The sequence below is a fragment of the Mustela nigripes genome, chromosome 5, assembly GCF_022355385.1.
Source record: "Mustela nigripes isolate SB6536 chromosome 5, MUSNIG.SB6536, whole genome shotgun sequence".
Taxonomy (NCBI): domain Eukaryota; kingdom Metazoa; phylum Chordata; class Mammalia; order Carnivora; family Mustelidae; genus Mustela; species Mustela nigripes.
Genome location: NC_081561.1, coordinates 139752176 through 139767318, shown reverse-complemented (window position 1 = coordinate 139767318; position 15143 = coordinate 139752176). Strand labels below are relative to the sequence as shown.

Below are 15143 nucleotides of genomic sequence, written 5' to 3'. Positions count from 1 at the left end.
AGTGTTCAGAAACATGACCAACACTGAACACCCAGACCTTTTAAGAAACAAGATAAAAATATATTTGCTGGGGGGCCTGGGTGGCTCCATCGGTTAGGCATCTGCCTTTAGCTCAGGTCATGATCTGGGACTGAACCCTGTGTTGGGCTCCCTGCTCAGCAGGGAGTCGGCTTCTCCCACTGTTCCTACCAGACTCGTGCTTCTCTCTATCAAATAATTAAATAAAATCTTTTTTAAAAAAGTATTTGCTGACATGCAGATAATGAAGCAGTAACAAAAATTCAAATTTCTCATTTTTAATTACAAATGTCAGCACCTGGGTACCCATACGCAAAGATGGAAAACTCCTGATTCTTTGAAAAATCGCTGAATTATCAGGAAAAAAATTCAAACTATTGTCTCTACAAATTGAATTGAAGACTGCAAAAGCAATCTGCTAGTTTAGCCATAAAACAAATGCAAAGCCTTTTACACAGTGGGGCGGACCATGAGAGCTGCTGGTACAATAATCTTCGTAATTCTGCCGCCGACTCAGTAAGTATGAAGGATTATGGAGATGAGTTCACAAGAACTGACCCTACAGGTTTATTAAATATGCAATGAATATGCTGCATGCATGCTGGGCATTAAATAAAAAATGAAAAATTCCAACAATGACAATATGTTAAACACAGCAAATATTACTGAATTAGCTCTACGTCTAACTAGAATTTTCTTTAGTCACTTTTGACAGATACAGAAATAACAGAAATGTGTTAAGGCAAAACCTGAGTTTGCTTACCACATGTTTCAATATTTGTAAAGTCTTATCTTTTTACTTTTAACTTTGTATTTGTTTATGACATCAACCTTGCTCAGCTTATAACCTCAGGACGGCTTTGATTTTGGTAGTATTACAATGTCATCCACCTCTAATTGCAGCACAACTATTAATCTGTCCTAATAAAATGCCAAGTATCCAGAATGGAAAGAAGAGAAAAAAATTGGAAAAAATACAACTAATGTTTCGTTTTATGCCAAAGATGGAGCACATGGAGGAGTCAGGAGGAGTCATCACCCACACCATGTGCTCTCAAGTTTCCAACAGCTGTTCTCAGCTCCTGACTTCCAAAGTAATGGATGGCCCCTATACTGTACTTCTCTATCTCTACGTGAAAATGAAGTCAGGCTCCCCAGTTAAGTGCCTCTTACCAATTTACTTTTGCAGTTTAAGAATTACTAGCAAATATGTCCAAAAGGCAAGTCAATCCGATAAAAACCCAACAGGTCTGGAAGACTGTGATTCTAAGATCTGTGACTGTTCCACGGTGTGCTCCTTCTCCGTGGGACCCCACCATCTCCTCCTCTGGTTCATTCTCGGCTCCTACTTCTTCCTCATCCTGCATACCCCAGTGATCACCAGGTCCCGAAGACTCACTGCCCAAGGACTTCTTTCCTCTCCCACTCTGCTGGCTCAGGTCTGCACTGCCTTTCCCCTGATGCATTCAACTGCCCTTCTTTGGTTTCTGGCAAATCCATCCCCCACAAAGTGGCCAAAATCATCTAAGTTGTAAATCCAACCACTACTTGGCTTAAAATGTTTTAATAGCTTCACATTTTCTATAGGATAAAATTCAACTCTTTAACCTCCTCAGCCTCCGATCTTATCACACAGGCAAAATTTAAGTACTTTTAGCTCCCTCCCATTTTTTTTCACGATTGTCCTCTGACCTGAAAATAGTTCTCGTTTCTCTTGTCCTCCTCGATTGCCTAAATATAATCCACTCTCTCAAGGGATCAAGCTCCTAGAATGCCTTCCCACTCGGTCCCTCCCACTCCCACAAGCCTCCGCATAGCTCTGGCAGGGAGGCAAGGAAGCTACAGGACAACTGATCTCTTTATAGGCCTCCCAACGGATCGTGAGCAACTGAAGGGTGGGAACTGAGATTTAATTTAGTCGTGGTTGGAACAGGGGGGCTCAAAAAATATGTGAAGCAGGAATAACGAATAAATGGATTAATGAAAGTCGAGTGGCAAACTGAAATAGTGCTCCCACAACATTCCGGGTGGCACTGCAGTGCCCCCCCCAGACTGGGAGCCACTGAGTAGATCCTGTTCCCCAGCTAATCCAAACTTAAAGGTCAGTTACTACTAAATGAAACTCTTGTTTCCTGTACTGTTTCTTATATTCCTGACATCAGAGAAAGAAGGTAAAGGAAATACTACCATAGTCTAATCTGAATGATAACAGAGGGGACATCTTGAACTTTGGAAGATTTCTAGAACCTCTGCATTTGATAATAAAAACAAGTTCTATCTGTTGAGGCTTTCGATCCACTCGGGGGAGCTACATCAGACTACACACCTTGAGTCCAAAGGCGGTATCCTCCGAGGTCAAGACTTCAACCTGAAATCATAAGGAAAAAATAATTTAGGCACTCTCAAAAATGTTCTTCGAGTCTAGCCGCAGATGCCAGAGCACAGGCATGGCCTGGAACTAAGAATCTGGAGAAAACTGGTATTCAATTTACGTCAGGCATCAAGAAAGAAAGATCTGGGATTCTCTTCAAGAGTTGACTGGGGATAAACACGGGTCATTGCCCTGGGTTCCAGATTTAAAACAGGGCGAGCGCCTATCAAATTAATGTGTTTGCCATCATGTCCAAGTGGTGGTGTAAGTTCCTCAAAATGATCTAGAAGTCAGAAGAATCAACTTTCGTAGTTAAATCATGAGATGCTGCATATATGTTGTGATCTTTTATGGACAGTGAGGGGAAAGTTATGCTTTGTAAAGCAATTTCATCATGCTTACGAAGCTGCTAGTAATTTCTTGTCCCGCTCCCATCAGAGTGGGTAGTCCTGAGTCTCTGGAATGTTGCAGAGCAAGAGTGCCTGGAAGCAATACTCAGGAAAAGGCAGGCAGAGTCTAAGCAACAAGTTGTGAAATGATGGCAAAACTTCAAAATTGCCTGTCAGTCTTGTGCATGAGAAGACAGAGCTCATTAACATGAATTTAAAAAGCTGCATGGAACAAGACGTGTATTGATAATTACTGTTTTTTAAACATAATTATTCAGTCTGGTGTGTAGAGCTTTTAACTTTGACTACTACAAAGTACCAATGTATGATGGAAAAGAGCAAGGAAAGAAGGCAACAGAATATGAATATTTTTAAGTGTCTGCAGAAGACAGGGGGCGGGGCACTAATATCAGACTTGCCGGCTACACTGTGTGTTTTCAACCTTTTAAAATCAGGCCTTTGTGGTAGGTGTTTAAGCAGAAGGCACATAGGCCTATCGAATGTATCTTGCTATAAAACAAAATTGGCTTCTTCCCTTGAGGGAAGGAAATACAGAAAGGAAGATCATTTCAGGAAGATTGTCATCCAGTACAAAAGTAAAGGGGTCAAAAGAGAAATGAGCAAGAAATTGTATTCTCCAACTGCTTGGCTGAAAGTGAGGCTCCCCCACCACCTGGTACCTGATAAAGACTGGGGCATAAAGCAAGAGAAACACATGATTAGGTATTGGGAAGATGACCAGCCTCACTTTGATGAAAACCATATGTTGCTGATACCAAACATGAAATGTTGGATCAACTGTAGTACAAAATCATTGTAAGATTCACTGGCAGTATGTCTGTTAACACTTTGATTTCCAAAGCTAATTGTTCGAGTTAGAAGCAAGATCATCTTATAGACTTTGTTGCAGGGTGGGGGAGGGGGAAGCAACAGTTATTGGCAATTTACATGTTTGAATTTCCTAAATCCTGTCTTTCACAACACTAGCTTACTAACCTCAAATAACTTTACACTGAAGACTAACCAACACTGAAGACTCTAGTTAAAGCCAAGGACAAACAACAAATTCACTGAAGCTTAAATACTGTAAACATCCTATGACATTTACTCTTAAATTATATACATAGATAGTATCTGCATATATTAATGTTAGGTACATTCACTCTTTTGATGTGACATTTTAATACACACACACAATTATTTAACAATATATTAGAAGTTTAAATCTGCAAAAACCATTCCCAAGGGAGTTCTGTGCTTGCTTAACATATTATAAAAGTCCAAGTAGCAAGAAATTCAAAAGCTAATAGAAATCAATTTAAAGATATGGCTCCGATATATTTGACCACTTGAGATAACAGCGAAACCAAAGTTTTCACGTGGGATTTAGGAACTGTCCATGTGGCTACGTCATTAGACAGACACACAGACAGACCTTGGAGACTGGAGGAAGGAGGTGGGTCTCAAAAGGTGAGCCTCACCCTCCACCCCAGGCTCTAGCTCTAGGAAGGCTGAGGAGGTTTGTGATTCCTTAGTATTAACCAATTTCATCAGACCAACCTAAAAAGTGTATTTTGTTTTATTCAAAAGCACTATGGCTTAATACATATGTACTCCAGTTCTACTGAACTGTATTTTATATTTTCTGTTTCTGAAGGATTTCATATTTCAAGTCCAACACAAAAATAGTTCATTTTAAAAACATGAAATTAACTCCAATTTCATAAAAAATGAAGATCAATGTCATACAAAGGTTTTCATGTTGGACCTAAGAACATTTTACCTAAGTTGGAAGGAATCCCCCTCTAGTGGGAGTAAGGGAGTATTTCAACCTTCACATACAATTTTCAGGTAGCAGTCATTAAACTTAACAATCAGCAGAGATCAGCTGAGCTTTTTTCCCTTCATCATCAATTAAATTTAAATCTTTTTAAAAAGATAATCAGTATTTTATATTTCACAAACCTAAAACACCTGTAATTATTTATATATCTAAATTATATATATATATATCTATCTATATATATATATATATATGCGCACATGCTAGGAGTAGATTTGTATCTATTGGTTGGGATTTTAGTTATTAACCAACCATTACCATCAAATTTAATTTAGCTATAAAACAGTTACAATTGGAAGCTAAAACAGGAATGTACAACTGGAAAAAATTAGTATATTTCAGTGGAAAGACTTAATAATGTACTGGGAAGAGAAAATGCTGATGGTTTACATTGACCTGACTCATTAACAAAGACTTTCTGGATATTTACCACATGCAAGGTATTGTGCTTAATGCTACTATAAGAGCCAAAAAGTGCCGAATTTTACTCAGGTATGAATACCTGAATGAAATGTACTTAAACAATCATTTAAAAACAAATTCATGGGGTGCCCGGGTGGCTCAGTGGGTTAAAGCCTCTGCCTTTGGCTCAGGTCATGATCTCAAGGTCCTGGGATTGAGCCCCACATCAGGCTCTCCGCTCAGCAGGGAGCCTGCTTCCCTTCCTCTCTCTCTGCCTGCCTCTCTGCCTACTTGTGATCTCTGTCTATCAAATAAATAAATAAAATCTTTAAAAAAAATTCATATTCGGAAAGGACCAGATGAGATTATTCACGGTGTCATTTTTCTTTTCAAACTTCGGTTCGGGAAGATTTAAAACCAGCAGTGTTATAAAAACCACCCGAAGTGTTATAAAAACCACCGAAGAAAAGGCCACAGGTTTTATGCACTGTAAAATTTGGACACGATACCCAATGTTCTCCCCACACACAGGCTCTAACAAATGCAAAGACCGAGTACCCCGATGAGAAGCCCTACCAGCATCGCCGGAAAGAATTTGTCAGGGGTCCTGAGCGGCAAAGGTGTGAATGGGTGTGGGCAGGCTAGCAAAGGAGAGGCTTCCTAAGTCCAAGAAAAGGCCCTTTCCACTTGATCCTGTTATTTCAAATGATGCCACCGTCAACACTGTAGAACACCATTGCCTAAAAGGATTCCGTCTGTAGAAAACTTTAAAGTCATCTCTTCTCTCCCGCGTAGCCTGCTAAGCCCGACCTCCATCAAAACCAAAGCGAACCAGGGGTGCATGGGTGGCTCAGTTGGTTAAGCAGCTGCCTTCAGGTCAGGTCATGATCCCAGAGTCCAGGGATGGAGCCCTACTACCCCCCACCCTGCTCAGGAGGAGACCTGCTTCTCCCTCTCCCTGCAGCCCCTTCCCTCCACCCCCGCTTGTGCATGGGCACGCTCTCTCTGTGTCAAATAAATCAATAAAATCTTTAAAAAACAAAAATCAAAGCAAACCACTCTAACCTCTAATCATTTCATCAAGAAAATCAGGAAAACGTGAATTCACGAATCTGGAAGTGAAAAGTGATTGGACTCTTCTTCCTTGAATCACTTCTGAAGTCCTTTCTAAACTTCACTTCTAAAGCATAGGATACTAATATCCAGCAGCGCTTCCATTAAAATAAAGCTATGCCAAAAGTATGTCCCATTTTAATGAGAAACATTTTTCCTAAAGTCAGGATCACACTGTCACAAAAAGTAAAGTGACAGTGATGGCATATAATCATATATGAAGAATCTTATTCATAATTAAAGGAACGCAAATCCAAGATCCTAACACTATCCTACTTTTCTCACCACCGAGTAACAAGATTAAAAATGTTGATAATTACAACACTGAGAAGGGTATGGGAAATCCCACCATGGCCTTGCGCTCATTATGAGAACGTAAGTTGGAATAGTGTGCAACACAGCAGTATCCATCAAAATGTATATGCACGTGATTAAGTGCTAAGCCAATAATTCTACTGATATCCAAGTGCAAAAATATTTACTAAATTGTTTACGAGAGTTGTTAACAGCAAAGAGCTGAAAACATCCTGCAATCAAACAACTGTCAACAAGGGAGTGTTTAATAAGTCCTCATACAGCCAAGCCATAGAATAAAATACTTCTGATAAAAAGGAGGTAAATCTATGCATGCAGCTGAGACTTCTATGATGTTACATTAAGAGAAAAGAATCAGGACAGTGTGCGCAGTAAGCTAACAACTGTATTTTTTTTTAAAGTGGAGGTGGGTTATATGCTTTATACTTGGACCATTTCTGGGAAGACATGCAAGAGACACATCCATGATTACCTCAAGGGAGAGAAATCATTCACTGTATTTTGTCTTATAACGTTAACAAGATTTTTCGCTATGCACATGTGTTTATTGTTCCATTAAAAGTAGTTAATAAAATAAGTCAATAACATAAAAAATGTCCAGTGTCAATAATAATCACAGAAATGTAAGTAAATGTCATAATCTATTTGCTAGAGAAATATATCTTTATGATCTAATTTATGATCAACTGTTCATAAATTATAAAGTATGTGTACTATGCCATTATTTGAAAAATAATGACAAATAAGAACAAAAATGTACAAAAATTGGGGATGGTTAAATAAAGTGTGGTATTTCATATGCTAGACTGTTACATAATCATAAAAAACTCCCTGTTTGTGAAGTCTTCTATAAGAAAACGCTTATAAACACGTTAAATTTTTAAAAAGCAGAATTAAAAACAGGAATTTGACATTATAAATATTCACATCTATCCATTTGCTTCCTTCATGCCTTCTAGCTTCTGTGCCATGCAGAAAAATGTCTTCCTCACTCCAGGATTTTTTACATACTCATTCATGTTTTCTTTTAATATGTTTGACTTCCACTTTTTCCATTTAAGTATTTGGCCCATCTGTAATTTATTTTGAAATAACAAGGGGAAGAGGTGACTCAGCTTTAATTTTCCATTTGAATAACTATGTGCAGAATGATCCACTGTTTTCTCCAGTGATCAGAGATACCACATCTTTACCATAATTAAACATTAAAATGATACAAATTTTGCCCCCAGTTCCAGGTAGGGATGGGAAGAGCAAAATTACCTGCGAGGTCTTCAACCTAAAGGGAGACGGAAGTTGAGGGGAGGTGACTGAAAATAGTCACCAAGACCTGATAGACTTTGCAGTCCCAGTATCTGTCCACGAGTAAATCACTGAGAATTCAGATGCTCTTGAAAAAAATAATTTTTGTCTAGATTGGTGTTTGAGGAATGGAAACACTGTCCTACTTACAAAGATTGCTGTGTCCTGCTTTGGATGGGCCAGAAAGAGCAATATACCATTAAGGAGAAGCAGACGTTAATAAATAAATTGTTTTCTAAAACCATGTCCCCGGATTGATGACAATTTAAATTGCAGGACAAGCCTCTCCCTCGCCGTGTCCCCACCTCTCTCCCTCACATTCCCCACCACAGAGCAGCTAACACGGGTTGCAAGGTTTTATTTTAGCAAGTGAGGAAGTTGTTTTGTCTTTTTATTATTTCTGCTTGTTATTTTTACTGTTACCTTTCAGTATTTTTTTACGTTTTGTAATCCACTGAGAAAATGAACACTAAAAAGAAAAACCATGTAAAACCCTGCCAGTATTCTTCTCTTATTAATTCTCCTCATTCTCCTTATTAGCATGAACGGGCCACATGACAACTCAAGGACACAGCTTGCTGAAACCGCTCAGTGTTTGGTTAGCTGGTAAGAGAACACACAGTGATGCCTTCTACTGCTAAATGTTGCGAGTAGAACCACCAGCCTCTGAATGTATTTAAAATTAACTAAAAGCCGGTCTCTAGTTAGGGAACCAGTAAATATTAATAGCAATGCTAAATTTCACCTCTGCAACCAAAGAGCATTTCTACTATACTAAATACAGTGTAGTAAGATTTCAGGACAGGGGTGCCTGGGTGGCTCAGCTGGTTAAAGCCTCTGTCTTCAGCTCAGGTCATGATCCCAAGGCCCTAGGATGGAGCCAGGCATCAGGCTCTCTTCTCAGCAGGGAGCCTGCTTCCTCCTCTCTCTGCCTGCCTCTCTGCCTATTTGCGATCTCTGTCAAATAAATAAATAAATAAATAAATATTTTGAAAAAAAAAAAAAAAAGATTTCAGGACAGACAGTGGACGTGTTATAATTATGCTCACATCATCTTTTACACTAGGAGGTTAGCTGTGTCTTCATATCCTAGGCTATTACATTTAAAACAAAGGTTGTCAGCATTAGGGTCAGACTCTTCTTTCTAATTAGGTTCTCTGAATGAGGATACCCTCACTTGACATTCACAGAGCAATCACAAACTCATGATGGCTCCGAGGAACAAAGGCCTTGAGTGTGAATCAAGAGTGTGTAAAAAGAGCCAGCACTAAGCAGTGTGAGCTTACAACCCCTTCCACCAAAAGGTGAAATCTCTTTATTTCCTTACTCCTTTAAGCTGGGCTAGACATGTGATCTGCTCGGATCAACAGAGCACAGTTAAGAATCATACTGTACCAACTCCAAGTCCAAGAATCAAAAGGCAGTGAATGCATACTTCTAATCCCTCTCTGGAAAGTCAACAAGATACCATGTAAACAAGCCCAGGCGAGTCTGTTGGAGGATAAGAGACATATTGGTTCTGCTATCACGTCACCCTCAGACCAGTCCACTCCAAGAAGCAGAGCCACTTAGCTGATCAGGAGCTGACTGAAGGGAGAATGAGCCCAGCAGAAACAAGAACTCAGGCTCAAACAGAACTGTCCAACAGGATAGTGAGTTAAATGGGGGCTGTTCCAAACGCTAAGTTATGGGTTGGTCTGCTGCACAGCAAAAGCCAACACTGTACGACTGGACATCAGGGAACTCTAAGTGTCACAGATCCTCTGGCAGAGTTCCAGGCAACAACACTATGATGGTAAAGGCAATTCTAAAAGATCTTGCATATCTACATACTAAGTCCTCCTCCATCTCTAGTCCTATTTGAAATTTTCCAAGACCATAAAATTCTGTCCTAATTCTTCACTGTGGTCTATAAGCAGGTGAACAGTGGGGCTTCTGCCTGGCTCACTGGTCCATAATCCCACCTCTGTCCCTCCGTGCACAGTGTTTCAGCTACACCAGCTTCCTTTCCATTCCTAAAAATGGTTTTGTTTTGTTTTGTTTTTAACCTCAGGGCCTTTGCACTTGCTGCTCCCTCCTCCTGGAACACTCTGTACCAGATCTTCTCATTTTTGGTTCCCTTCACATCACTCCTACCTTCAGTTTAAGTGTTGTATCCTCAGAAAGCCCCTCTTCCTCTCCGCTATAACCTGCTGAAATTTGATTGTTTATCCCTAAAATGTAAACCTCACAAAAGCAGGGACCTTGCTATCTCATTCGCCGTTGTATGTTTTTTACCTAGAGAACGCCTGACAACAGAATAGAAGCTCAGTGAGTGAGTATTTTGTTTTTTTTAAGTAAGTAACTGTTGAAGGAATAAATGTATACATGTGAATGGGTTGAAAACTGTAACGCCATCAAAATATAAATATGTTATGAACCCAAATTTGATATAGCTCACTCTGCCATACATGTAGATATAACAAGATTTAAAACACGCTCTACCTCATAAAACTACATGCATTAAAGTCTTATGTATGCACCATTAGGCTGATGATACACATCCTTGCATTACACACTGGTATTATTTTAAAAGTTTTACTATATTTAATAATTACATATATGTATTTGATGCATTTGTCTCTCTAGCCAAGAGTAAATTTTAAATTCCTTTAAAAAATTTTTTTTTTAAATTGATGGCAATGAAGGCCGTCCTTCAAAGGTTAAGACTCTTTTCTCCCTATTCCTGAATTAAAACATAATGATCCTCTGAACATGGTACTGTACCAAGAAATGACTACAGCAAATATTTTACAAAGACCACATACAGCTCACAGTCATTCCAAATTGAATTGGTAGAAGTCAGTTTCAGCTCCCGATTCAGGCCAGTTGACCACAATACAGCAGGTGGTTACAACTGCCCTGCCCATGCGGCAGGCCATCACTGTGGATACCAAATAGCGTAAATTCTCCTCAAGAACATCAGCCCTTAGCAGGCTTCAGGGTCACCATGCCACGCCCATTCCAGAGATGACCCCCTGGATACAAAGTGCAACAGGAGTTCAAGTATGAGCACGTAGTGACCAACGCATGTGCAGGTCTGGGGGAACTCCGAATGTTACACCCAAAAACCATCACATGTAGAAAAGTTCATCAATTCTATACTTCCAGTGTTTATCAAGAAATACAGGCTGCAGAATCATGAAAAACATAGATCAGTGCATCTATGCATGATTCATTTAGTTCTCCTTATACAACATGTGTGTGCAAATAATGTAAATTCGTGGACAAAACTTTTGAAAACAGATCATACTTCCAATAAAAGCAATGCTTTCATATCTACCCTTAGAACTTTCTATAAATCACATTTTATTAAAGTACACATATTTATTATATGTACAGTAAAACACGAATTATTCATTACACTATCATTTCTATGTGATGACTTGAAGTATACAGATGAGGCTAACATCTATTTCTTATTAAGATTTTCTGTACTTACTGGGGTACCTGGGTGGCTCAGTGGGTTGTGTCCAACTCTTGATTTCAGCTCAGGTCATGAGCTCAGAGTTGTGAGACTGAGCCATGTATTGGGCTCAGCTGAGCATGGAGCCTGCTTAAGATTTTCTTTCCCTCCCTCCTCCTCTTCTCCTCTTACCCTCCCCACAGCTTATTGTATGACACACCCCTTCTGTCCTTCAAAAAAAAAAAAAGATTTTCTATATTTATTCATAATTTCTAGGAGGTTTGCTGAAGGAATATATAAAAACTACAGGTGTCCAGGCAGTCCAAAAGCTAAAACTTTTAAGCACTAAGTGGTATTTTATCTAAACTTCACAAAAACAGAGGTAACTTTTTTTTTCTTTTTTTTTTTTTTTTAAAAGATTTTATTTATTTGACAGAGATCACAAGCAGGCAGAGAGGCAGGGGGTGGATGTGGCGGGGGGATAGGCTCCCTGCCAAGCAGAGAACCCGATACAGAACTCGATCTCAGGACCCTGAGACCATGACCTGAGCCGAAGGCAGAGGCTTTAACCCACTGAGCCATCCAGGTGCCCCATAAATTGAGATAATTCTATTATCTCATCGCCCACTATATCATATTCATTGTGAACTATCATAATTCAACACCATTTTAAGCAACACCTCCTTGTTTACCCAAGTATCTACTCAATCATATATAAATTGATATAAAATGTAACACATTTACTATACTACATAAATTTACTGCACTACAGTTTGATAAATTCAAATGCTCTAAAACCAAGCCAATAATATTAACTTTTTTTTTCTAATTTTAAATACATTTCATAATGAGGAAAATTTTTATCTTAAAAATAACTAGAGGGGCACCTGGGTGACTCAGTCAGTTAAGCAGCTGCCTTCAAGTCAAGTCATGATCCCAGTGTCCTGGGATCAAGTCCTGCATCAGGCTCCCTGCTCAGCCAGGAGCCTGCTTCTCCCTCTTCCCCTGCTTGTGCTTTATCTCCCTCTCTCAAAAAAATAAGTAAAATCTTAAAAAAAAAAAAAAAAAACTAGATTAACCTACTAAGGTAATAACACTGAAAACTCGGATGAATTACTATTGACCATACTTAACCCCCTTTCCCAATCCTACCTATCATCAAGGCTGGCTCAGAAAAGCAAGCTGAAGCTTATTATAGAATCAGTTTGCAAAAGATGTTCTACAGACGGGCTGTGCAGACCCACAGATAAAGGCCCAGGGGAAAGCATCTCAGTGTATCTAAGGGTAGGGAATACAATAAAGATGATTTAAAATGATTAGATTACAATGAAAAGGTGTTTTAAAAACAAAAATATTTTTAGATCAACAAATTAAAACTTCTATTGCTGCCCTAAATAGCTGTTTATACATTATTAATTTGAGTAGGAGTCACTGGGTTCTTTTTCTGCTACCCTCTCTGCGGTCCACGTGTCCCCGACCAATCCCCCAACGCCCCGCCGCCACCTCCTCTCCTCCACTGCCCAGGTTTGCATGAAAAAAAAAAAAAGGGGGTAGTTGTAAAAACCTTCTTTCTTACTGTAAAATTCCTCTACCAAAATATACATTGTGTTTCGAATACAGTGTTTTCGAAACACTGGAGCAACAACAATCTAATTTTTATTACCGTGTATCTTTAATGCCTTTCAAAGTTTAAATTAAGTTGTTTAGGGCTATCTTGATGGTCAAGTTGGAACTGAGAGGCAACTTAATAAAGAGAGGAAGAACCCAAGGTTAGTTATACTTAAGTTTCACCATAAAGCTTCACCTTTTGCTTTAAATCTTACTCTTGTTTTGGATGGGGGTTATTTTGCAGAATCTACTGATTAAATTAGGTAGGCAAGTTAACTGTAAAACTGAGAAAGAAGTCTCTAGGGAAGCCAACCGGTTTTCAATTCTTTTCATAGTTCTGTAAAGTGGTATTCGTCCAAACAAGCTAGCCTAAACTGCCCCCCACCAAGCATGTCACCTCCTTTGTCCCCTCACAGGAGCTGTTCCAAGCAGCCTTATCTGCTGAGGGCAACAAGAACACAACTTCTAAGCCAAGAGTGTAAGTATATGAAGGAAACTGAGGCTAGTACAGGAAGTTCTGGAAGGGGCAAATTAAGAAAAAAGAGTTGAAGTTTTCAAGGCAAGTAACTGTCACAGACCACTGTTTGACTCTGCCCCCTCTTCCTCTCTCCAAAACAAATATATCTTCTTTAAAAAAAAAAAAAAAAAACTGTACAAGAAAAAGAGGAAGCCTTCAAAAATAGGTACTGGTTGTGTGAAAATGTTTTGCTACTGGGTTCATTTTAATGCCTTTTTTACTTCAAAATTGTACAATTATTAACCTTTCAGAATGAACATAAAGGCCTCATCTCTAAAGAATGTTGAGTCTTCAACAGTCACAAAATATTGATAATTCAAGAGACGGGACACGTTAGTACAGAACAAAGTCAGGGAGAACGTTATGAACACTCTGCTCACTGGAGAACCGGGGTCTGAGGACAAGGGAGCCCCAGGTCCGGCCGGAAGAGCGAACAGAGCTGAAAATCGCCACAGCTGTGGTCCAAAGACGGGCCGGGCCCGGAGAGGAGAGCACCACACCGGTGACACTCACCTGTAACCGCTTTAAGACAAGCTGCCTCCTGTCAAGAGGCATGTATTGACATAAAACAGTAAAGTCACTCTCTGAAATCCTAGTGATGTGGTGACAGGGCTCCCCTGAAGAAGAAACGACAGAGGAAGAAGTCTCAGAATCTACCGTGGAGAGCAGTCTTACATGGCCACAAAAAAAAAGAGAGTAATTCGTAAAGAAACATGGGGCTCGACCTAACCATGGCAAAATAATAGAGCCACTCTGGAAAAGAGTTTGGCAGAGAAGACAAAAGTGACCTTATCACATGATCCAGAAATCCCACTTCTGGGTGTCTACCTGAGAGAAAGGGAAACATGTTCACGTGGAAGCTTCCATGAGAATATTTATTGAGGCTTTATTCATAATTGTCAAAATCTACAAGCAGTGCAAATGTCTATCAATTAGCGAAGTGATAAACAAAACTACAGACCACACGCACACAATGGAAAACTGTTCACCACTAAAAAAAGAAATTAAGTGAACACGAATGAATGTCAGAAGTGTTATGCAAAGTCAAAGAGGTTATCAAAAGGTTATCAAGTGTATGATTCAAAAGGTTATCAACTGTATGATTTCGTTTCTGTAACGTTTCAGAAAAGGCAAATCTACAGGGAAAAAAAACAGATCAGTGGTTGCCTGGAGTTGGGTATGATGGAGGGAGGGCATGAGTACGAAGGGGCAAGGGAAACTTTCTGGGGTAATCAAAATGTTCTATTATAACTATTTTCAGATTCTATAAGAATACTTTTCTTACATGTCATCTTGTTTCACATTTCACAATGTAGTAATTCACAGTACTCAGAAAATGTTACCTTTCTACAGATAAAAATTGAAATAATACTCCACAGTTTCTTATCCTCAAAATGCCTTTGGTTTTCATCGTATAGTACACATTTTGGTTTTGATTTGTTTTAATAAAGTGTTCTAGATCACAGAATTGAACTTTTCAGTGGATAATTTCTAGAGATTTCTGCCTGATTTGGGAATTGCCAGATTTTTTTTCTTCGGGGGTAGGGAGTTTAGGTTTTCTGAAATGTTTTCGTCAGACAGAAACTACTGCAGGTTGTTTCGTCAAGTTAGAAAAAGAATCATGTCTCTAATAAAAATATGTTGTTATTCAATAGCGTGCCCTAAAAATTTGAACTCCCCAACATGGAAATCAGCAAATTAACTTAAAATAAAAACTATAGTCAAGACTAAAGCTAAAGTAGTATGTACAAGTTCAGACAAGAAAATATTATACAACCTTCAGACCGTGAAGCATGATACTTCCCTCTTCATAATTGTAC

The 15143-nt window shown here is 39.1% G+C and overlaps 1 protein-coding gene across 7 annotated transcripts in view; it reads right to left on the bottom strand.

Moving 5' to 3' along the window:
• Positions 1 to 15143, bottom strand: part of ARID1B (AT-rich interaction domain 1B) — a 439440-nt gene that overhangs the window by 174149 nt on the left and 250148 nt on the right. For 6 of the 7 annotated variants that reach the window (XM_059401329.1, XM_059401325.1, XM_059401328.1 and 3 more), the window contains exon 5: positions 2345 to 2386. The exons of the other annotated variant lie outside the window; for it this stretch is intronic. In XM_059401329.1, coding sequence (XP_059257312.1) covers positions 2345 to 2386 — 42 coding nt within the window. The remainder of the gene's footprint in view (positions 1 to 2344; positions 2387 to 15143) is intronic. 7 annotated transcript variants of the gene reach the window in all.